This window comes from Pongo abelii, chromosome 14 (genome assembly GCF_028885655.2).
Source record: "Pongo abelii isolate AG06213 chromosome 14, NHGRI_mPonAbe1-v2.0_pri, whole genome shotgun sequence".
Taxonomy (NCBI): Eukaryota; Metazoa; Chordata; class Mammalia; order Primates; family Hominidae; genus Pongo; species Pongo abelii.
In genome coordinates this window covers 35,861,106-35,885,832 of record NC_071999.2, presented here as the reverse complement: position 1 = coordinate 35,885,832, position 24,727 = coordinate 35,861,106, and the positions used below count along the sequence as shown (strand labels likewise).

At 40.5% G+C, this 24,727-nt stretch overlaps 1 protein-coding gene across 9 annotated transcripts in view; it reads right to left on the bottom strand.

Moving 5' to 3' along the window:
• Nucleotides 1-24,727, bottom strand: part of TEX26 (testis expressed 26) — a 41,996-nt gene that overhangs the window by 3,073 nt on the left and 14,196 nt on the right. For 5 of the 9 annotated variants that reach the window (XM_063714877.1, XM_002824146.5, XM_054528878.2 and 2 more), the window contains 4 exons: nt 18,411-18,576; nt 14,220-14,376; nt 5,637-5,813; nt 2,995-3,156 (listed from right to left, as the gene is read on the bottom strand). In XM_063714877.1, coding sequence (XP_063570947.1) covers nt 2,995-3,156; nt 5,637-5,813; nt 14,220-14,376; nt 18,411-18,576 — 662 coding nt within the window. The remainder of the gene's footprint in view (nt 1-2,994; nt 3,157-5,636; nt 5,814-14,219; nt 14,377-18,410; nt 18,577-24,727) is intronic. The other 4 variants (XM_054528879.1, XM_054528880.1, XM_063714879.1 and 1 more) reach the window with 2 other exon arrangements.

The window sequence follows — 24,727 nt, the reverse complement described above, 5'->3', positions numbered from 1 at the left end:
ATGTGTCTATCTCCCATACCAGATAATGAGTTCCCTTAGAAGAAGGATTCCTTATTTATCTTTGTATCAACTGAGCATTTATTGAGTAAATACATTGATTCTTAATATTGAATCACAGGCTAGGAAGAAATGCCTTTTACATGGCCATTTGTGGGAGTTTCAGTTGGGGGAAGAGATGGGGAGGGAGCCATAGCTGAGCAAATTCACAGAAAACTGGGTATCAGATCATTTTACCTTTCAACTGGGGGACAAGTGGACTGATGACACAGTCTTTACCAATTGGAAACAGTTGCCCAATGAGTAAGCTTTTGAGTGGTCTGAAGCAGAATCAGAGATTAAAACAATTTTGAAAGTAGAATAGTCACTAAAAATAACTAGTTCAACCTCCTCAAGTTATAAATAAACTGAATACCAAATAGTGGTGACACACAGAGTTAGTGGAAATGAAAAGTTTGCCTTCAGCTCTCTCTCCTTTATGCTTTCACAGCTTTAGTTTTTGTCATATTGGAGTTTTCTCTTCTCTGTGTTTCACCCTCCAACACACACCATCTCTCTCCCACACCCCCACCTTCCACCCAACTTGGTCCATTACTTAAGAACAAGCCTGGCCTTTTCCCTTTCTCTCTCTATCTCTTTCTCTCTCTCTTTTAAAATGTATCTGTTCTAGGCTTCTATTCCATCAGAGCCTACAACCTATGAGAGACAATCCTGTAAAATAATTTAAGCTGAGTTGATAATAATTCTGCCTAACATATCTGCCAGGTTCTTAAATTATCTGCATATGTACTCAGCTACAAAAGCTCTGCTGTGATATTCACCAGCTGAAAAGCATCAGTGCCATCCCTGACACTAGAAAATGACAAGAGGTTTTGGGCACAAGAATTCAGAGGGAACCTTCCATTTGTTTTTCAGCTTCTAATAAAGCTGGCATTGATGAGTGGGCCATTCTACAGCAGAGCTTGGAAAGAGGAGCGAAAATCCATGGGAAGCAGATCCTGCATCAGCCCAAGGCAGCCCCAAAGAGCAAAGCTCTGGGGCATGACCCTTCAGGCACCTGCCCCTGGTGCCGCCCTGAGGGAACCAGGAAAGCAGAAGAGCTAAGAAGAAACAAAACCCTAGCTTATTCTAAGTTACCTTGTTAGCTAACAGGTCTACCTCACCTGTCTGGGGAGGAAAGCCCCATTAGGTGGACAGAGTGTTTACCTGAAAGATCAGCTTACTCCGGTATCTTGGAGAATGTAGATCTGAGACTGCCAGAGCACTTTGAGGAGTCCCTAGTTCACCCTCAGGGGCGCCACTAAGGCTTGGATTGCACCTGACACACAGTAAGAGACAGCGGTGCCTGCAGCCACCATGGTTTCCATGGGGGCAGAGAAATGACAGCTGCATCTGCATTGCAAGTCCCTGGGCAGAGGGGAGAATCTGCTTAGGGAAGACAAAAATCCTCTTTCTACAGGGTCCAACAGATGTGGATCCTAGAGGTAAAAAGAGCTCCTTGTAAAATGCAGAGGATAATTTTATATACAAAATTGAGAGCAAGAACAGTCAGGCTGACTTGAGCTTGCTGCAGAGCTTTGGCTGGGAACTCTGGGAAGACTGAGCCAGTGGACCCTTAGGAGCCTCTTGGTTTTCTTCTGAGGTGCCAGACTGGCCCAGAGGCATCTGTGGAGAGCAGGGAGGCATCATACTCCCTCCATGTTCCTTTCTCTCAACAGAAAACATATACTCCTGTCTCAATAGGAGGGAAACACCTGCTTCTTGTACCTCCCTGAAACCCAGCATTCAAGTTCTTAGAAGGGTCTTTAGGCTCTCAGCCCTCAATGTGTGACAGTGGAAAATACTTCCTTTCTCCCAACACACACACACACCCCTCCCTGTCAGCCTTGACTACGGTAGGTTTTCAGTCTTTCTTAGGGCAGGAGATCCCAAAAATGAGGGTTTCAGCAAGGATTTCAGAGGTGCAAGTTCTTCTGATTGTGGCTGGGGACAGCACCTGGAGGCCCAAGAGAGTCAGACAAGAGACACAGAGCCCTTGGAGGGATCCCACATGGCCGGTGGAAGTCCCAACCTCATCACAGGGCACACAATAAGTTAGTACCCCCCAAATAGCCTAGAGCACAAAATGGGGTACAGAAAATGATCAGCTGGGTATAGGAATAAATATTAGACTTTTATTGATATTTGATTTTTACTTCCTTCTGTAACAGTTTGTATGCTTTATAAATGTATGTGATACATTAGTTTAGTTGGCATATGAATATATTTTATATAAATTTTTACATCTGCATTGGGTGATGTACTCACAAATGAGGAGGAATAGGGGGTGTGTGATCCCTCACGTAGGATGCTAAGAGGCAGCTGCAGGAAGAGCTCAGTTTCCTCTCCTCAAGCTCTCTTATTCTCTGAGTTCACATTTTACACACTCTCAGACTAATCAGTTGCACCTAAGATGCTCCCAAATCAATTCCAGTCACTTGGCTGCAAACTAGGATAAGTCTTTTGTCATATGGAGTGAAGCCACATCAATGGCATTTGCTCTCCTTGAGTGAGTGATATATAGAGATTTTCCTGTACCTTAAAAAGCTTGTCACAAAAATGTACCAGCAAACAGAAAATAAAGATTAGACAAAATACAGCAAAACAACGTGACTGTACAAACACCCAAAGGAGAAATCAATTAGCTCTAAGAAAAAGAGGAATCATCCTGGAGCAATTCTTCCACAGGCAAAATGAGATCAGAAATGAGTGAAAAGCTGTATGTCTCTTTTTTATTAAGTGGGGATATAGTCACTGGGGCCTTCTTAAAGGAAAATGTCTTTTCAGTGGATTGAGGTTTGCACAACACTATGAGATTTTCTTTTTTTTTTTTTTTTTGAGGCAATGTTTTCATTTTTGTGGGCATTCAACTCCAGTGGCTAGAACTTGGAACAGTTTCTATTTGGCAAAAGCAATGTATTGTGATCTGTAAGTGTGTGAAATAAGACCTCATCTTACCTTTGTAGGAAAGACTCTGAAGATACTCTTTGACTTGAGAGGAAGTAAATGAGTTTAAAAGCATTAAGAAATCTGGGTAGGTTTTGTCATAGTCACTTTGGTATGTGGTCTGTTTCTTCGTGTGCTTTTGGTTCCTCAGGTAGCTGTGCAGTACAGAAGGCACTATAGAAATACACAGGGGAGGAGAGGTCTGGAGGCTGGCACCCAAGCACACCAGTCTTGCCCTTATTGTTTGAAAATGACCCTGACAGCCCCCAGCCCAGCTTTGAGCTTAGGCAGCATCCTTCATGATGCTGGACACTAAGGCTCTGTATTAAACCAATTCTTCCAATGACCAGGGCTGAGCAGAGCTATAGGGACTTCCATCCTGTTGCTGCTGGAAGTGGCAGTGATGGGAGACAATGACCAGAAGGGTGAGTTTGACCATCACTTTCAGAAGAGAAGTTTTCCCTGAATTTGACTCTTATGCAGGTCAGTGTGTTATGATGGTGAAGAAACTGAAATATTTCTCCCCAAATTACACATCTTTGATATACTTTGAGATGGCTGTTGAGAAGGCCTGCAGACAGAAGTAGTCCTGCAAAGTTGTCTTTGAGAATGGGGTGACCTGCATCCATAGGGAATCTGCGCTGATGAAGCCTGGCTTTCCAAGGCCTTCCCTTGTCTGGATCTAAGAAAGATTAACTAAGATCGGACTTCATAGGTCTAAAAGAAACCTTTACCATCATTCTCTCTGGGGGCTGCTACCACTGAACAAGACCACCTTTGCTAGCCAGGCCTCCTCTTCTCCCCCTCCCATAACATGTTTAGCCAGCTCTTTCTGTAACCTCAAGATGATATAAAAGCATCAACCCTCCCGTCATTTCTTTGAGTTCTTATATTTTGCTGGACTCCTATGTATGTTAACAAATTTATATGCCTTTTCTCCTTTTAATCTGCTTTTTGTCAGTTGATTTTTCAGCAAACCTTCAGAGGGTAAAGAGGAAGTTTGCCCTTGGCCACTATGATGGTGACATTCACTGCCTGCTTAATAAACAAAGGTCCTCATAGAAGCTTCTTCTTTCAGAACATCTCCTGTGCACATTTGGGATGGCACAGTAAGGGACCTCCCTCCAGGGACCTAGGCATCTTCGGATGAGCATTTTAGAAGAATGATGGTGTTTACAGTCATCGCTCATTGTCCATTTGGACTAATGGGGGTCTGAGGTGCAGGCAACACCCAAATCACTTGTATTTGATTATGAATATTGCTCATTTAATGTGAGTTCTGATATTCCAGAAACTATCATGAAAAAAATAATAAAATCACGATGTAACCTGCCCAATCCTCTTAAACCTTAAGAACACCTTCCAGCTCCAGGGATCCCCTTTAAGGGGGCATTGGCCAAATGGAGGAACCAAACTGGTGAGAGGATTTGACACTGCACCCTGAGAAGAGTGTTTGTAGGGCCTGGAAATGCTTTAACCAGAAAAGAGAAGACTTAGAAGGCATATGACAAGGTTTTTGTAGAGTAATAGATTTATAATAATTAACATCCATGGGAAGAAGTGGAACCTGTGGCTAGAAGTTTAGCAAGGAATATTACAGCTGCTACAACTTCTACACAGTTGGAGCATTGGACAACGAAGGGGGATGGGGCTACCCTGAAGTGGATATGCAGGGGCACTGTCACCTCTTGGCAAGGATGGAGTCAGGAAGATTCACACACATGAGGCTCTGGACGAGGTAATTTCTAGGCCACCTTCTAACCCCAAGGTGCTAAGCGTCAATTCTGTGATTATTGTCTCAAGTGCTACTTGATCCCAACCCCATGCCAGGAATGAATCATGTCTCAGACTGACACCAAGTTTTCTGCTTAACTAGTAGCTTGGAGGTGGAGGTGGCTTGGTCACGGAATTTTTAAAAACTTTCAAGGGATGCACATGTGGATACACTTCCAGTAGAAAATTGAGACTAAATTGGATTCCCACCTCATCACTTTCTGTCACTTAACAGCAACTACATCCTTCCCTCTCATTTTTTAGGAGGAGGAAGTATCCCCTAATCTCAACCACTGCCCCTCCCCAGCAGGGATAATACTCATTTCTTGGCCTAAGCAGTCAGTCATCTTCTGAAATATACTGGCTCACTGGGTTCCAGGTTGGGAGCCACAGCGACGAGGTTCTGATTTCATGCCAGGATCTCTGGCTTTCTCCATGACTATTACCAAAACGGGCTGCCAGTGCCCTCTGTGTTGAGAAGTTTTGGAGCCAGGGATTAGGATCTATGAGATTGTTTTAGAAACCGCAGCTGGGCTGGGCTCACGCCTATAACCCCAGCCTGTAACCCTAGCACTTTGGGAGGCCGAGGCAGGTGGATCACCTGACATCAGGAGTTTGAGGCCAGCCTGGCCAACATGGCAAAACCCCATCTCTACTAAAAATACAAAAAAATTAGCTGGGCGTGGTGGTGCGTGCCTGTAATCCCAGCTACTCGGGAGGCTGAGGCAGGAGAATCGCTTGAACCCAGGAAGTGGAGATCGCAGTGAGCCGAGATTGTGCCACTGCACTCCAGCCTGGGCGACAAGAGCAAAACTCTGTCTCAAAAAAAAAAGAGAAAAAGAAAAAGAAACTGCAGCTGTACTCACTGCAGCTGTACTCACCTAGACCCTGAGAAGCAATGGGCAAGCTTGAGTAGCATCCATATTTGAAACTGAAATCTTGAAGCTCAGGAATTTTAGCTGGAATTTGGTAATTCCTTCGGAATTCAGTGTCTGGAGGTTGGGGAAGTAACTTTTTCCATTCCAGAGACAAGTGAGAACTTTTCTTACTCTTCTGAGCTGGGGTGGAATGGAAATGGAATGAAAAGTTACTCCTTGTGAACAAAGTAGCTAAACCCACTCTTGTTGTATTTAGAGGTCCGGTCAATGTGCTCTGTATGAACACTTCAATGGAGAAATAACTTTCTGCTTTATCAGTCACTGGAAGTATGTGCTCAAATGATCAGAAGTGGTCTCTAGTGAATATATTTTTATGTCACGAGTCTGCTCAGTGGGCACAGAAGACACTGGTCACTCCACTGGGTCTGTCTGGTCCCTGCGGCAGAGGTGGGTGTCAGAGAGATTTTGGATAGGGCCAGGGTTGCCATATAAAACAGGGGATGCCCAATTAAATTTGAATTTCAGATAAATAATAACTTTTTTAGTGTGAATACTTGCTATTTACTGCATATCATTATTTGAATTTAACTGGGCATCCCATAGTTTTATTTGCTTAATCTGGCAGTCTTAGATGGGGTGGTGTATATCATACCCATTACCTGGAAAAAAAAACACTCAAAGCTTATCCCTTACTGATGGAGGGTTAGGCATCACTGCATTAGTGGATAGCACCACTGTTATTTCTTTGAAATATCTCTGCTAAAACATATTCATTCAATATCTATGAAGCACTGAAGCCAGTGTTGCAAACATTATCAGATTACAGAGGCAAGAGTCACAATCCATCTCACTTAGAATGAGTTCATTCCTGATTCTTGCTACAAAGCCTTAGTTCAGAGGCATATCATGTAACACCATCTTTATTTAGAAAGACAAAGATGTCAAAAACATGAGTTTCATGAGCAATGTCCAAACAGTGCAAATTACTATTGACACTGAACTCAATTATCTTCCAAATTAGTTTTCCAATAGATCTTTTCAAAATAAATCCTAATATATATTGTATATCAAATGATTTATAATGGTACCTACTGGTATACATTTTATATCAAAGGATACATAACTGCATCTACTGGCACCTGAGAGCATTTTTATATTGATTTTTAAAAAATGATTTCTGTCTAGACCAGCAGAGGAGGAGAGGATTCCAGTACATGTTGCCTCTTACTTTAGATAACTCAGGAGGAGAGGGCGTGGGTATTCAATAGCCCTCGTAATGACCTCATAAACTGCCCATACAGAAGACAGGTTATAGAGGGGAGGAACTTGTGGGGCTCAAAATCAGGGCACCCCTTAAGATATTTTGGAAAACCATCTGGTACTGTTCCTGTAACTTCAATCTATAACTTACTGCTATGATTTGAATGTGTCCCTGCAAAAGCAAACTTAATCCCTGATGCAACAGTGTTGGGAGGTGGGGCCTAATGGGAGGTGTTTGGGTCATGGGCACTCTGCCCTCATGAGTGGATTAATGCTGTTATTGTGGGAGTGGGCTAATTATTGCAAGAGTGAGTTCCTGACAAAAGGGTGAGTTTGGCTTCCTTTCTCTCTCTCACTTTCACGCTCTTGTCCTTCCATTTTCTACCATGGGATGATGACACAAGAAGGCTCTTGCAAGGTGCCAGCACTATGCTCTTGGCTTCCCAGCCTCCAGAACCATGAAACATATAAATTTATTTCATTATAGATTACCCAGTCTCACATATTTTATCAAAGCTATACAAAACAGACTAAGACACTTGGCTTTTTCACTAGAAGCTTTATAAGCAAAAACCAATTTCCACTGAAATACTTGATGCTTTTATCTATATCTCTTCCCTAGAGCTACCATTCGATAGTAAATGTTTTCAGTTCCTATAACAGTTCTGTGCTATTTGCCAAGGTTATACATAATTAAGTCATCGTTCTACCTTAAGACAATTAGTGTGAATACAAAGATATCTACAGAACAAACAGGTAGGGAATGTGGTAAGTCTTGCAACCATAACATTTGGAACTGTGGATCTCACATGGAAATATGACATCAGAATCACCTGGGCAGGGTCTCTCAAAATACATCTGCCGACCCTCATTCCAGACATTGAGAACCTCCAGAAGTGAGCCCCAGGCACTTAGATTGTGAAAACAAACCGCCCATGTGCTTAAGAATTACTGACTCAGAGCTTTTAATAGGGTGCTACAGGAGCCCAGAGAGAGTATGAGGGGTTGTGTTGGAGGAAGAGGAGGATGACAAAGACTAAAAGGCAGTCACAGTAAGGAGCTTTGACAACCGGTCAATACAGAAGCAAAGAGTGCATAGTGTGTTTGTGAAACTTGGCCTGGCTCACAGAAGGGTGGGGCATGCAGGGCAGGGAGGGGGAGCTGAGGGTGAAACAGGAGAGGCAAGCTGGGGCCAGGCTGTGAAGAGTCTGGAACGTTCGTTCCACATGAACAATGATGGACTGGCATAGAGGTGGAATCACTGGAGATGAAGACTCAGAAAAGGCAAAAGCCAGGACCTAGACTTAAATATCTATAGAATGAACAGGGAATGTGGTGAGCCTTACAACCATAACACTTGGAACTGTAGATCTCACATGGAAATAAGACATCAGAATCACCTGGGAAGAGTTTTGCAGAATACAAAGAGTCTCACTCTTCATTGATCCTCAGTACTTATCACAGTGATAGAACTCATTATTTACTAAGTTAATGAGTGAACACACACACCAAAAAACCTGGAAACATAATTGCTATGGATTAGCAATTAATATCTGAAGTACACTCTGGTGACTGCCTATGTGATCAAGCTATGCTTAAGGTAAATCCTAGTAAACTATATATTGTTCATTCCATAGCATGGGCTTAGTTCTTTTAAACTGAGGCTTTTGTTGTCTTTATAAAATGTTGTGTTAATGAGCTTCACGTGTTATTTGGAAGACAGGTTCCTGATAAAAAGGGACCTAAGCAACACCTAAAACCCCCATATTTGTGCTGAATTATGGACAAAAACAATAACCATGAGTTAGAGCTAACCTGACCCAAGGACTCCTCCCCCCAGGGGTCCTGTTCCTCAGGAGCTCAGCTCCCCTGGGTTTCTTTTCCACTGGAGTAAAACTGGAATGGTTTAGCCCAAAGAAAGAAACTGGCCCATTTAAGATTAGGTATGGCATCTGCAGAAAGGCCCAAACCAAAAGTAAGTCTTCAGCAAGGACCATTCAAAACTATTAGGACCAGCCGGGCACGGTGGCTCATGCCTGCAATGCCAGCACTTTGGGAGTCTGAGGCGGGTGGATCACGAGGTCGGGAGATCGAGACCATCCTGGCTAACACTGAGAAACCCTGTCTCTACTAAAAATACAAAAAAAAAAAAAAAATTAGCTGGGCATGGTGGCAGGTGCCTGTAGTCCCAGGTACTCGGGAGGCTCAGGCAGGAGAATGGCATGAACCCGGGAGGCAGAGCTTGCAGTGAGCCAAGATCAGGCCACTGCACTCCAGCCTGGGTGACAGAGTGAGATTCCGTCTCAAAACAAAACAAAACAAAAAAACCCATTAGGACCATTGACACATAACCTATAGCCAAGAGGGAACTAGCTCTGCTGTCTATCAGCTGCTCTGATTCATCAAAGCCACGTTCTCTAAGCCTGACTGTGAAAAGCAGCACCTTTCAGTGCTCCTCAGTCATTTACCTTAATTCCATAATGAGGATAAAAAGCTAAGACATGGCCCTTGTGCTTCAGAAGCTTAGATTATTGCAATATCATAAGTCCTACAAAAGAAGTAAGAACCATGGCTGTTAAAACACATGGGAAGGCCAACAACCCAAAGGTGGAGGATCAAAGAAGTCTTCCAAAAGAGAGACGAGGCCTACAACCAGACTTAAATTATGGGTAGACAGAAGCTGAGAAGGAAGGGAGACCTGCTCCACAGGGAGGAAGCAATGTGTGCCACCAGCACAAGCCCACAAGGCATGGAGGTATGCGGAGGCTGTGAGTCGGGACGGCTGGCAAGGTCACGAGGGTGGGGGCTGACAAGGGAGGAGGCAGCATGGCGGCCAGGACCAGATTGTACAGGACTCATGTAAGGCATTTAGCTTTTATCCTGAGGACAATGAAAATTCACTGAAGGGTTTTAATCCATAAAGTGACATCAGTTTGCACATGTGGAGACTCATGATGGCTGTCTTATGGACAGCGGGTTAGAGGACACAAAACTGGAAAAGCTCACTGGGAAAGCTTCTCTAGCTGCCAGGTGGTGAAAGAATTGGAGGGAACCTATGGATAATGCAGGAAGATCGGCTGCTGGGGGAAGGAGATGAGTTGGAATGCTCATGAGGCTTTTACTCAGCACCCAATATAGGAAACTGAGGGTCTGAGGAGAGGTTTGGGAAGAGATACAAATGTGGAGGTTCTCAGAATAGTTGTTCTTTAAAGGAATCAGAAACTCTAATAGTTAGAGGCCAAACAGGAAAATGACCAGAGAGAAGGAGTGAAAAAAGTAGGGGGAAACTGGGAGTGTGTGGCAACACAGAAATGCAAGAACAGTGGTCTGAGAGAGAGAGCAGAATCCACAGTTAAATGATGCTCAAAAGTTGGGTAAGATGCAAATGGAAAAATCTCCATTGAAGGTCATTGCAGACCTTGAAAGGAGCAGTTCAGTGAATGGTGGGGGCAGACACCAGGTTGGAAGGGGTTGAAAAGTCAAAGGGTAAGCTTCCCATTAAACTCAGTGGATTGTATCCCTGCAGTTAGGACTCCTCTGTCCCCAAACTCCATCAAAATGATCGTAGATTAGAAATGTTAACACATTTTTTAGAAAATGGAAAGCAAATGTAGATGCAGCAACTGATTGAGCAAAGTAGAGGAAGCTGAAGCCTAGATGATTGCAGAGGGGAATAGCAAAGAAGTGAACTAGGTAACCCACACTACAGAACACTTGCAGGCTCAAAGGTAACAGGTACAGTGGAAGGCAGGGAGCGAGGCTCAGGGCTGAACACAGAGGCTTGGCTGAAAGCTTGAATACCAAGTGGCTTCCCGGATCACCTTCATAACCCCGCATAGTCATATGACTATTCCTTCCTAACCAGAAGTTTATTCTCTGCAAAACTGAACCAAAGAAGCTCTGGACTGAGGGACACCAGGCACGGTAAAAGGTGAGTGGAGTGAGATGCTTGATTGAAAAAAGAGGGGTCAGTGAAAGTCTGCACACCAGCCAGGAAGATCCCAACCCCTTGCTTCTCCAATCCTGCTCTCAGAATGCCAGCAGTCAGAATTACCTCTCTGGAGAGACTGATCCACAAATAATGGCATTTAGGGATTTCCCCCAAAAAAGATAGCTCATCCTCTAATCACCTAAGTCAAGTACAAGCTAACAAGTCCCTTCTTTGTACATAGTTTTTAATTATATTTGAGTACCTCCTTTGTAGGTTTTTGAGCCTTGGAGTTTAATATTTTGTGTGCATCCACTTTAAGAAAAAGAAGAGTCCACAAAAGTGAAACTTGAGTTTTATTAGCTTTATAATGAATCTGCCTCTGCTCCCTTGCAAATATGGACAATCAAATTTTCATTAGACCATTAAGACACTCAGAGAAAAATGGAAACAATGCAAGAAACAGATGAAAATACTGAAAGTTAATTATATCATAAATATCTTAAAATTCATGAGAATTACTGCATCCATAAAATAAGAACAAAATGCTGTTTTTAAAAAATAATTGGAGGGAGGAAGAAAGAGAGCTTAGAAATTTAAAATATGAGACCTGTAATAAAATTTAATAGAAGAGCTAGATTAAAAAGTAAAGAAGTTTTCAGCTGGGCATGGTGGCTCATATCTGTAATCCTAGCACTTTGGGAGGCCGAGGTGGGTGGATTGCCTGACCTCAGGAGTTCAAGACCAGCCTGGGCAACATGGTGAAATCTTGACTCTACTAAAAATACAAACAAATTAGCCAGACGTGGTGGTGCATGCCTGCAGTCTTAGCTACTCAGGAGGCTAAGGCATGAGAATTGCTTGAATCTGGGAGGCAGAGGCTGCAGTGAGCCAAGATCACACAACTGCACTCCAGCCTGGTGGAGACTCTGTCTCCATGAAAAACAAACAAACAGACAAAATAAAAAAGGTGTAGAAGTTTTCAAATAAACAGAACAAAAATACAAAGAGAAAGAAGCTAGGAGAGAAAAGGTAAGATAATTTAAGACTCGATCCAACTATCCAGTAGCTTCCTAAGAAAGGGTGTGTTGGAGGAACTTTCGAAAGTATATTCTTGTCAATCTGGAAATGTCTTTTTTTCTTCATTACACTTGCTTGATAGTTTGGCTGGATATAGAATTTTAGGTTGGAAATCACTTCTCTTCAACACATTTTTCCAAATGTCTTCTAGCATCCAGGATTTCTATGTAGAAGACAGATGCCATTTTAACTTCTGATCTTTTAACCCTGGAAACTCTTAAGATCTCTTTATTCCTGACATTCTGAAATTCCACACTTACATGCATTAGTGACAGTCTTTTGTCATTCATTATGTCAGGCGTTCAGGGGCCCTTTCAATCTAGAAACTCTGAGAATTTTTTCCTGCATTACTCCTTTAATATTTTTCTCTCCTCTCTTTTCTCTGTTCTATTCTGTCATTGTGTTTGGAAAAAATTTTGGTAAGTGTACAACAAAGTATGGCAAAAAATAGTGACAGGCATGTAGAAAAGTAAACACATAGAGAAAAACAATTAATTCTGGTAAAAATAAGAGAAAACAACAAGTAAAGGAAATAATGAAATACAACTTGGCTCAGCAGCAAACATTTACGTACTCATGTAATCACAGTATGTCATATCATAATATATACACTAGCAATTGAATTTAACAAGAAATCTGTAATATAATTATATTGACATGATGGATGGAGGGCCAGTAGACAGAGTTATAGGACAGCCAAATCCTCAGCTTCCAAAACAGAAGTCAATAATGTCTAAAATTCCTGAATGAAGAAGAGCAGTAGAAGCATATTATTTAAAAATCACATAAGAAGGAATAGTTAACCAGATTGAAATTGACTTCCAATGAGGAATAGGAGTAGGCATGGGGCAGGGTAGGTTAAGGAACTACTGTTTTTTCTTTATATGCCTGTAAGTAATCATTTAAGTATATGCATACATTTGTTTAATAAAAGTCAATTTTAATTTTTAAAAACTGTAAACAAGAAGTTAGGATTCAGAACACCATGTATAAACTGACTCTTGAAGGAATTTTAGCTGGGAAGGAGGTAGTTCTAATAAGAGAAGCCAGACTGCCTGGGTTCAAATCCTAGACTCCACCAGTCCCAAGCTGGTCAACTCTGGGCATGTTGCTTAACCACACTGAGTTTTAGATCCCCCTCTTTGATTGGAGGTAATAACTTCGCAGGTTGTGAAAATTAACTGTGTTAATTTATGAAAAGCTAAGGGCTTAGTAAACGTTGGCTGTTTATGAAGGGAAGCAGAGAAATGAACAGTAGCTAAAAGAAGAGATGGGGTTGAGGGAAAGCTCTGTTTTTGTTTTCATCTAGAACATGCTAGACGGGATATACTACAGTCAACGTGCATGCCGGTGGGGTGGGATTAATACTTTAGAGATGGAGGGATGATGTTGGAGAAAAGGCCAGAGAACTGGAAAGATAAAATTCTTGTTCAGGGGACAGGGAGACAGATCCACAGCTCACAGGGATCAATGGTTCTGGTCAGTCACTCATCCCTATCATTCATTTATTTGTTCAACCAATATTTATTTTCATCACCTGTGATAAGCCAGGCACTGGGGTGGGTGCTGGTGAGACAATGTGAGCCAAAAGCCACAGCCCCTACCCTGGAAGGGGCTTATTGCTGACTGAAGTGCCCATGCCACCACCTTGCAGATCCTGCCTCCACCTGCACTGCCACAGCCCTGTGTCAAGCCACCTCACTCCTCTCTGAGCTCCTCTAACAGCCTCCTCCTGTCCACCTTCCTCCTGAAGGGCCATCTCCATTCTTCACTCTGCAGCCAGTGTGAGTCTTCTAAAAGCCGACATCTGAATTGTGTCACTACCTTAACAAAAACCTCTTAATTGCTTCTGGGATGAACTCCAAACTCTTTAGTATGCCCTGTAAGACCCTTCCAGACTGGGTGCTCTCTGCCCACGTTGATCTCCTCCCTCAACCCTCCCTTTGCCCTTGATGTTCTACTCTTGCTGAAGTTCTTTTAGTTACTGAAATGTTCCTCCAGGTCTTCACTCCTGTAACAAGACTCTCCCCTACCTCTTTGCCGGGCTAATTCCTCTTCATCCTTTGGGCCAGGCAGGGAAGCCTTTCCTGACCCCCCATCCCACACTAGGCTAGATGTCTTCCTGTATGCCCACAGCAACCCCGCATTTCCCACAAGGTGCACCTTTTTATACTTGATGGTTTTTATTTGCAAAGTTGCCTGTTTCCATGCCTAGACTTTGAGTTCCTTGAAGGAGAAGAACACAGGCATGCTGCTGACCACTGCAACTCCAGTGCCTACCACATACCCGGGAAAAAAAGAAAAACAAATGTGTTTACCTTTTGATCTGTCCACAAAGTCTCTCTTAGTAAGGGAAATAAACTGATTTGATAGTGCCTTGTTAACTTCTTTCATTGAAGCAGGGATTTTCCAAGGGAGGCAGTTGTTTAGTGTCCCCGTTTGTTGACAGTGAGGTAGTGTCCACAGGAAAATGTCCTATCAAAGCAAACACAATTTTCAAGAAAATCCATATGGGTTCACCTAATAAGATCAATAATCTGAGTGTCTGTGTGCACATATTCTTCAGAATCCTTTACAACCAGCTGCCACTGCCGGTGCACGGATGCAGGGAGCCCGTCAACAGGAGCCATTGGTTGACCCAGCTGAAACGCAGGCTCTGTACATTTCTTTGACTTTTCACATTGAAAATGAGAAAATGAGATTGAAAACTTCAAAGAGTTGTGCTTCCAACCAGAAGTCTCCTACAGATAAGACTAAGGGAAGAAATAACCCATGTTAATTCTAGTTCTGGCCATTCCCAAGGAGCACAAGCAGTGGCTGCTTTCCCCTTGGGAGCCCCTGAGGAAAACCCTGCCTCACATGCAGAGGCCCCAGCAACTTCCTGAAGGTCAGGAAGGGCCAGCATTCTCTTCTCACCTCCAAATGTCCAACAATGATAGAGTGGATTAAGAAAATGTGGCACATATACACCATGGAATACTACGCAGTCATAAAAAATGATGAGTTCACGTCCTTTGTAGGGACATGGATGAGGCTGGAAACCATCATTCTCAGCAAACTATCGCAAGGACAAAAAACCAGACATGGCATGTTCTCACTCATAGGTGGGAACTGAACAATGAGAACACATGGACACAGGAAGGGGAACATCACACACTGGTGACTGTTGTGGGGTGGGGGGAGGGGGGAGGGATAGCATTAGGAGACATACCTAATGCTAAATGACAGGTTACTGGGTGCAGCACACCAACATGGCACATGTATACATATGTAAAAAACCTGCACGTTGTGCACATGTACCCTAAAACTTAAAGTATAATAATAATAAAATTAAAGAAAGAGAGATTTTAGGATGATAAAACTTGAAATCTCCACCCCTCTTGCCATCGTCCCTCTTTCCCATGATCTTGCTTCCTATTTCCCTGAGAAAATTGAAGCCACCAGAAAATAACCTCCACAGCCCACCAACAGTGTCCCAGCCACCGCACCTGCACTCACACATGCTGCAACGGGAGGGGAGCCGTGCAGGTACTGTCAGCAAGGCCCAGCCCCGCCTGCAGCACTAGATCCCTCTCTACTGAGTCTACTCCAGCAAATCGCTCCAACAGTCCTCACTTCTCTCTTGCAACTTGAATCTCTTCCTCTCTGCTGGGTCATTGCCATCAGTATCCAAGCATGCGCTTATTTACCCTATCTTAAAAAGAAAGCACTCTCTTCACTGTACTTCCCCTTCTAGTTACTAAGCTATTCCTCAGTTTCCCTTTGCACCAAAATTCTTCAAAATAGTTAGGTATACTCACTGTCCCAAACTTGCCTTTTAAATCTCTTTTAATTTTCAAGTTCTCTGTTGATTCCGTTCTTTCCCTCACAATTTATCAACTGGTAAAACCAACACATAAAATTATGATTTATCTATTGAAGAAGCCATTTGATGTGCAGAGGTCCCCACAGTCTGGATTTTGTTGATTGCATATGCATTTGTTGTTTAACAAGTTCCTCTGTCCCCTGTATTTCCTGCAAATTGGCAGGTGTATCCAGAGACTCAAATTCACTAAACTAGAAGTCAAGCTTGTCCAACCTGCGGCCCCAACTAGGACGGCTTTTAATGTGGCCCAACACAAATTCATAAACTTATTTAAAACATTATGAGTTATTTTTGCGATTTCATTTTTAAAAACTCATCAGCTATCATTAGTGTTAGTGTATTTTATGTATGGCCCAAAGCAGTTCTTCTCCTTCCACAGTGGCCCAGGGAAGCCAAAAGATTAGACAGCCCTGAATAAATGGTGCTTCACAAGGCTGTAGGAGGCAGGTAATACACGGTTGTTTTTCTTGTGTAACGTTAGCAGTTGTTGATATTCAATGCCTAGATTAATAGGAGCTGCCGTCTGGCATGTGAACACTCATTGGCTGAGAATACACAGGACAGTTTGCCACACTAGCTCTCATTGGTTGAGAGCCTTCCACAGTACTTAGACGAAGGGAAAATTATATGGTCGTGTGTTTGTGAATATATAAATACAGTATAATATTGTATACATACAGTATAATATTGTAATAAACTCTTTTACATTAATTTTAAAATATAAAGGATGACCAAGCATAGTGTCTCACGGCTGTAATCCCAGGGCTTTGGAAGGCCAAGGTGAAAGGATTGCTTGAACCCAGGAGTTTGAGACCAGCCTGGGAAACAGAGTGAGATTCCATCTCCACAAAAAATAAAAAACTAGCCAGGCATGGTGGCATGCACCTGTACTTTAAGCTACTCTGGAGGCTGAGGTGGGAGGATCACTTGAGTTCAAGAGTTCAAGGCTGTAGTGAACTCTAATTGATTGTGCCACTGCACTTCATCCTGGGCCACAAAGCAAGATCTTGTCTCTAATATATCTAATTATATGTAATAATACATATGTTAGAGACATATTTATATATTATATATAAATTATATATTAAATATATAATTTAGATATATATATATTTTTAGAGACAGGAGTTTTACGTATGTATCTCCAAGAGATATATAATATATATATGTGTGTGTGTGTGTGTATATGTATAGATCTATAAATATATATATATATTTTTTCAGGGTTGAATAGGTTATAATGAATGGATATCACAAGGAACCAAATTGAATCGGCTATATGTATATATTCTAATGACTTCCAAGTCCATATGTCCAGCTCATCTCTCCCCCAAGAGCTCCAGACCTGTCTATTAAACTGCCTGTTGGACATATCTTCAACCAACATGTCTTCAACTAAAACTACATGTTCCCCCAATGCCCTTCTCCACCCAACCTGGTCCTCCACCATGTTCCAGCTGAGTAAACAGAATCTGCATAGGCCAGCTGTCCAAGTCAGAAGTTGAACATTATACTTTCCTCTTCCTTATCCTTTGCATCCTTTTAGTCATCAAATCCTGTTCATTCTACCACCTTATCATCTATTGAATGCATCAAGGTGGCTCCATCCCAGGTGGTCCCATCCCATGTGGCAGTCAAGTAAATGAAACCCTTCACTACAAGCAAGCATTGCCTTTTGTGATGGGAGAAGGGAATAGAAAGACAAGAAAACACCCAGGGAGAATCAGTTGTTTCCATCCAGGGGAGAAGGGACTTAGAGATGGCTTTCTTTAATGTGAGTCTTGAAGAAATACAGGAGTTCCTTTAGTGCACAGGATAAGGGCATTCTAGGTAGAGGCAACAGAATGATTTAAAAAATGGAGGTTTGAGAGCGTATGAAACACAAGGCTAAGCACAAGTACTCGTATGTGGCTCTTCATAGCTGCACAATTCATAATAGCCAAAAGGTGGAAACAATCCAAAGATGCATTACTGGATGCACGGACAGACAAACTGTGGTTTATCCGTGGGAGAGAATATTATTCAACTGTGACAAAGAACTGGAAGTACTGTATTTGCTACACGGATGCTACATGGGTAGTCCTCATAATAGTGCTTTTCCTGTCATCTTTCTAGTCAGATAATTTCTTAGATGATGAATCTTGAAAACATTATGCTAAGTGAAAAGAAGCCAGACACAAAAGGTCACCTGTTATTGATTCCACATATAAAATATCCACAAAAGGTAATCCACAGAGGTAGAAAGCAGACGGTGGGGAGTGGAGTCGGGGGTAATTGCTTAATGGGTATGAGGTCTCCTTCTAGGATGATGAAAATGGTTTGGAACAAAAATAGAGGTGATGGCTGTCCAACAACATGTATGTACTAAATGCCCGTGAATTGTTCACTTTAAAAGGTTAATTTTATATTATGTAAATTTCACTTCAATTTTTAAAAAGTCCTTTTATAAAAAAAACTCCAGGGGATAGAACATAAGTGGTTAGAAATAAACGTGAGAAGGTAGACAGGAAATAGTCTGAAAAGAACCATGTATCCTGTGACTGTAGAAGCTGAAAGATCTTTGTGACATATTTAAACTGTCATTCTTATGGGTTGTTGATACAGTACAGTATTAAATTCAACACATATGTAGATATTATCTTACTTCATTGAGATGAGATTTGTGGCTCTTGATTCCTCTTGAAGTCTCAGTTTTGATCAAATCTTCTTTAGAGTGTGATTTCCAAGTGTACTCATCACTATATTGTGTCTGATTGAGAATAGGATCACTAAGTGAATATGTATATCCTAATCTTCTGATACCGTTTTGGCTATAAAAAAACCCAGCAGAAATTAGAGTTAGAGGTTAAATACCAAATCTCACAAAAGTACACATGTCAAATCATTTTACTCATTACATTTTTAAAAAAGATTGATTGGCATAAGAGTTGGTGCCAGAAATAATTTAATTTCAGGTTTTCCTTGAAGGAAAACAATGCTGTATTTTAGGATGGCTTTTAACAAAAGTACAGATGCCTAAAATAAAATTTAAAAACATAACAATATGAAATTTATTTCATTAATTTTTTTAAAGAGCTGAACACTCTCCAGTACAAATGGCACTCCAGTGTAACCAAATAGCTGGTGAAGAAAAGCTTCCCTCTATAGAAATCTCCCATTTGATAAAGGGAAGAAATATAAGAATTGAAATATCACTAGTTTCAAGCCCGTAATGAAATAATGAATCTAGGCAATGGCCAGCAATGTCCACTCACAGCTCCAAAGGAGGACCACCAGACACTACGAGCTTCTGAGTGAATACATGCATCACTTATTAAATATCTTTGCCAAAATGCAAAACTTGAATCAGATGAAGTCTTTAGAATGTTGGATTACAGGAAATACATGAAAAGAGAAATCATTTAAATGGCATCATGGAGACAAAAAAAAAAAAAAAAAAAAAGAAAAATCCCAGAACAGAGATTCTGTTTCTTCAACAAAGAATTTGTCAGAAAAAAAAAAAAAAAAGGTTCTCTTTCTCTCTTTTTTTTTAAAGATTAAATGAGGTAAGAGACAATAACCAAATGAAATGTGTGGACCTTCTTTAGATTCAATTTCAAACCACTGCCTTTTAAAAAAAAAGTTATGAGACAATTGGAGAGATTTGATTGCTGATTGGCTATTTGATATTAAGGAATTGGTTTTCTTAAAGGTGAGATAATAGAATTGTTACATATTTTTAAAACATCCTTATCTTTTAGAGATACAAACAAAATCTTTAGAATTGAAATGGTACAATGCCTGAGATTTGCTTCCACATACTCCAGTGGGAAGGATTAGTGGAGGGTACAGATAACAGTATCTAACGAGTGATGATTGCTGTTGCTGGGTCATAGTGGGGGATTTGTTGTATGTTCCTTTGTGTATGTTTAAAATATTTCATTTTGACTTATTTTTTTAAGAAGGGCTGAATAAATTCAGATTATCTCTGTAAGAAGCAAATATCTAGGAAGTTAGAAACAAACATCCAGATGATCATTCTATTGTCATTCAGATATAAACTGGAGAGTTTCCAAAGGGAAAGGACACAGCACAGCACAAATAGCTTTTTTTTTTTTTTTTTTTTTTTTTTTTTTTTTTTTTTGAGACAGAGTCTTGCTCTGTTGCCTAGCCTGGAGTGCAGTGGTACCATCATAGCTCACTGCAGCCTCAAACTGCTGGGCTCAATCTATCCTCCCACCTCAGCCTCCCAAGTAGTTAGGACTTACAGGCATGTACCACCATGCCCAGCTGATTTATTTTTTATTTTTATTTTTTGAGATGAGGTCTCACTATGTTGCCCAGGCTGGTCTTGAACCTCTAGCCTCAAGCGATCCTCCCACCTCAACCTCCCAAGTAGCTGGGACTACAGGCACATGCTACAGGCTGGGATTACAGCCGTGAGCCACCACACTTAGCCACAAAAAGCTTTAAAAGAATCAATTTTCAGATCTCAATTTCTCAATATTCTCTTTCCTAGAACATATCCGCCTGAGAACAAACCTGCAAATGTATGTGGGTTCTTTCTTCCTATACCTCTTGCCTGATTCTCCCTTCCCCATTTCACCACAGGCTTTTTCTATGGTGCATTGCCTCGAGGAATAAGCCTCCAACCCTGAGGGGGGCCCCCAGTGAAGGGAAACATGGTCGGAGTGATTTCAGAGACACCTCCTTGTAATCCAAGTTCCACTTGGAACCACTTGCCTAGGCTTGTGGTTCTCAATGTCATGTGTATTTCTATAGAGTGAAGGGTTGTGCTATACCCAGGGTACTAGGTCTGTGTGGGGAGGCTCTGAATTTAGGTAAGTCATAGAGCATGGCTGAGAGTAATGTCTGGTTTTCTATCTCCTAACAATTACAAAATGTTCACCTCTTTTTAGGGAGAGGCCTCTGAGAGAAGAGAGGATGTAGAATGCTTAAAGTGACTCCTTTCCTCCCACATTTACAGATAGGCATTTATCATCTTTAGGACATACCATTAGCTGGAAAGAAAAGCAGCTCTGAGGTGGTGAAGCAGCACAGATTGGTCATGCTGACTACTTTAAATATAACCAGAATCTTGCTTTTTTTTTTTTTTTTTTTTTTGACAGAGTCTCACTCTGTCACCCAGGGTGGAGCAACCTCCACTTCCCAGGTTCAAGCAACTCTCCTGTCTCAGCCTCCCAGGTAGCTGGGACAACAGGCGCCTGCCACCACACTGGTCTAATTTTTGTATTTTTAGTAGAGACAGGGTTTCACCATATTGGTCAGGCTGGTCTTGAACTCCTGACCTCAGGTGACCCACCCGCCTTGGCCTCCCAAAGTGTTGGGATTACAGGCATGAGCCACCATGCCCAGAATCTTTTCCGAGACAGCAAATTTTTAAAGATTCACTGGATAAAACTGATAAATAGGAATCTTGTATTTTTTTCAGGTTTTGTATTAATCATTCAATAAAGTATTTAAATTTTATTCTGAATCCAATCGTGTTACAAAATATTTACTCCAATACAGCCAATTTTCATTTTATTTTATGTTGAAAAATATTTAACAATAAATGAATATGCTGACCTGCCAGATCAATATTAATTTTCACTATATGTAACTTTCTTTCATTGAATACTAGTAAATATTTGATTTGATGTCTGATGAAATTAATAAAATTGTTTCTGTTTTTATACATGATTGGTATTTAATCATTCCCAAAACGAAAGCAGCAGAATTCTATATACATAAGAATATATTTAGGAAACATCATGCTTTTTATTATACTCTTCACTTCACAAACGACTTATACATTTAGCTACGCATTTTATTGCATTATTTTTGGATATAATGCAATAAAATGTGTAGCTAAATGTGTAAGTTACTTGGATATAATTAATCATATCAGACCCAAATCTTTTAACACTTCCTTGTCTACTTTTAATAGTCTTCTCTGCAATATGCATTCCATAATTTATTTTTCAGTGGTTTTTATAATATTCTCAAAATACATATTTACATTTATTTGGATTGAAAGTATAGCTAGATTTTACTTTAACATGAAATAAACCTGATTTTACTTATTGATTTGAACAACAAGGACTGATTTTACCGACTAGGTAAAGATGGTATAAACCATATAAGCTAAATGTTCAGCTCCAAGATTTTGATAAAAATATATTCAAAATATGATAAAAGCCTTTTATCAAAAAAGTTTGTATTTTGGCTTAGGATTGACTTGGCAATGCAGGCTCTTTTTTGGTTCCATATGAACTTTAAAGTAGTTTTTTCCAATTCTGTGAAGAAAGTCAAAGCTGGAGGCATCATGCTACCTGACTTCAAACTATATTACAAGGCTACAGTAACCAAAACAGCATGGTACTGGTACCAAAACAGAGATATAGACCAATGGAACAGAACAGAGCCCTCAGAAATAATGCTGCATATCTACAGCTATCTGATCTTTGACAAACCTGACAAAAACAAGCAATGGGGAAAGGATTCCCTATTTAATAAATGGTGCTGGGAAAACTGGCTAGCCATATGGAGAAAGCTGAAACTGGATCCCTTCCTTACACCTTACACAAAAATTAATTCAAGATGGATTAAAGACTTACATGTTAGACCTAAAACCGTAAAAACCCTAGAAGAAAACCTAGGCAATACCATCCAGGACATAGGCATGGGCAAGGACTTCATGTCTAAAACACCAAAAGCAAAGGCAACAAAAGCCAAAATTGACAAATGGGATCTAATTAAACTAAAGAGCTTCTGTACAGCAAAAGAAACCACCATCAGAGTGAACAGGCAACCTACAGAATGGGAGAAAATTTTTGCAACCTACTCATCTGACAAAGGGCTAATATCAAGAATCTACAATGAACTCAAACAAATTTACAAGAAAAAAACAAACAACCCCATCAAAAAGTGGGCAAAGGATATGAACAGACTCTTCTCAAAAGAAGACATTTATGCAGCCAAAAAACACATGAAAAAATGCTCATCATCACTGGCCATCAGAGAAATGCAGATCAAAACCACAATGAGATACCATCTGACACCAGTTAGAATGGCAATCATTAAAAAGTCAGGAAACAACAGATTCTGGAGAGGATGTGGAGAAATAGGAACATTTTTACACTGTTGGTGGGACTATAAACTAGTTCAACCATTGTGGAAGTCGGTGTGGCAATTCCTCAGGGATTTAGAACTAGAAATACCATTTGACCCAGCCATCCCATTACTGGGTATATACCCAAAGGATTATAAATCATGCTGCTATAAAGACACATGCACACGTATGTTTATTGCGGCACTATTCACAATAGCAAAGACTAGGAACCAACCCAAATGTCCCACAATGATAGACTGGATTAAGAAAATGTGGCACCTATACACCGTGGAATACTATGCAGCCATAAAAGATGATGAGTTCATGTCATTTGTAGGGACATGGATGAAGCTGGAAACCATCATTCTCAGCAAACTATCACAGGGACAAAAAACCAAACACTGCATGTTCTCACTCATAGGTGGGAACTGAACAATGAGAACACATGGACACAGGAAGAGGAACATCACACACCGGGGACTGTTGTGGGGTGGGGGGAGGGGGGAGGGATAGCGTTAGGAGATATACCTAATGCTAAATGACGACTTAATGGGTGCAGCACACCAACATGGCACATGTATACATATGTAGCAAACCTGCATGTTGCGCACATGTACCCTAAAACTTAAAGTATAATAATAAAAAAAGTTTGTATTATAGAAATTTATTAAAATTAGTGTTTCCATTTTCCAAATCCTTTTTGAATATAGAAAATTAAACAAGTTGCTTCCAAGTGAAAGAGTAACAGGTGCAATTTAATAGTCGTTTGTTAAGACATGCCTTTTCAGTATCTTCTCAGAAACTGAAACAGGGAATGACTCAATGACTGGATGACAAATCATCTTATTAATAGCTTTCAATAAAATTTAAGGAATACCGAACCAAGTTGTCAGCTGATCAGTCATTAAAAATCACATTGTGATTTCTGGGACATAATTCAGAAAGAGTTCAGAGTACTGAGTGACACTGCTATACTAAAACTCCTTTCATTTGCACCTACTTATTTATACATATATATGAACAAAGTTTCTTAAAATTAGAATCTATAAATTGAAAAAAGAGAGAAGCAGAAAAAATTGATGCTGACTGCAGTTTCATTCTAAAAATAACAACACTCAAAACTAAACATATGAACTAATTGAAAACTAAACAGCCACATTTATCTCATTAAGATGCAGTTGCAAAAAAATTTTCTTTTTGTATTTCATAATTATGAACATTTGTAATGTATTTATTGCTTTGAGCGATTGTGTACTAAAATAATTGTGATAACTCAATACTTAGAGTCATATAACATGTTTAAAAAATAATTTCAATTAATATACTAAAATAGTTGCAAAGAAGATAATAGCGTGATCAATAAATTGCTTCCAAACATAAAATATATTACAGCAGGGAAAAATTCTATGGAGGTAGTGGAGTGGGAATGAGAGTTCAAGAAGAGAAAGAAATGAAATAAATGATCAAAGAAGAGCTTATTTGTGTGTTTATTTAAAAGATCATGGCAGGTATTAATTTGCTAAAGCATTCAGAGTATTCATGGGTTTTATTGAAAAGTTTTATTTTAAAATGTCAATATGCAGGATGGGGAGGAAGTTTAATCTTTTGCAGCTATTTAAATTTATGCTGACATTTGACAAAGCCACCATACAAAGACTCTATAACCAAGGAACTTATACAGTCTTCACCCCTGAAAGCACCAAGAGCCAAATTAGGCTGTAATAAACTGTAAACATTAAGGTCACATCCTTAAGGGGGAAAAAAGAAATTTTAAAAAATCAAATAAAAAATAAATTCAAGAATAATTAGAATAAAAAGTCTACCCTAATGAGAAGGAACCAGAAAAATAATTCTGGCAATATGACAAA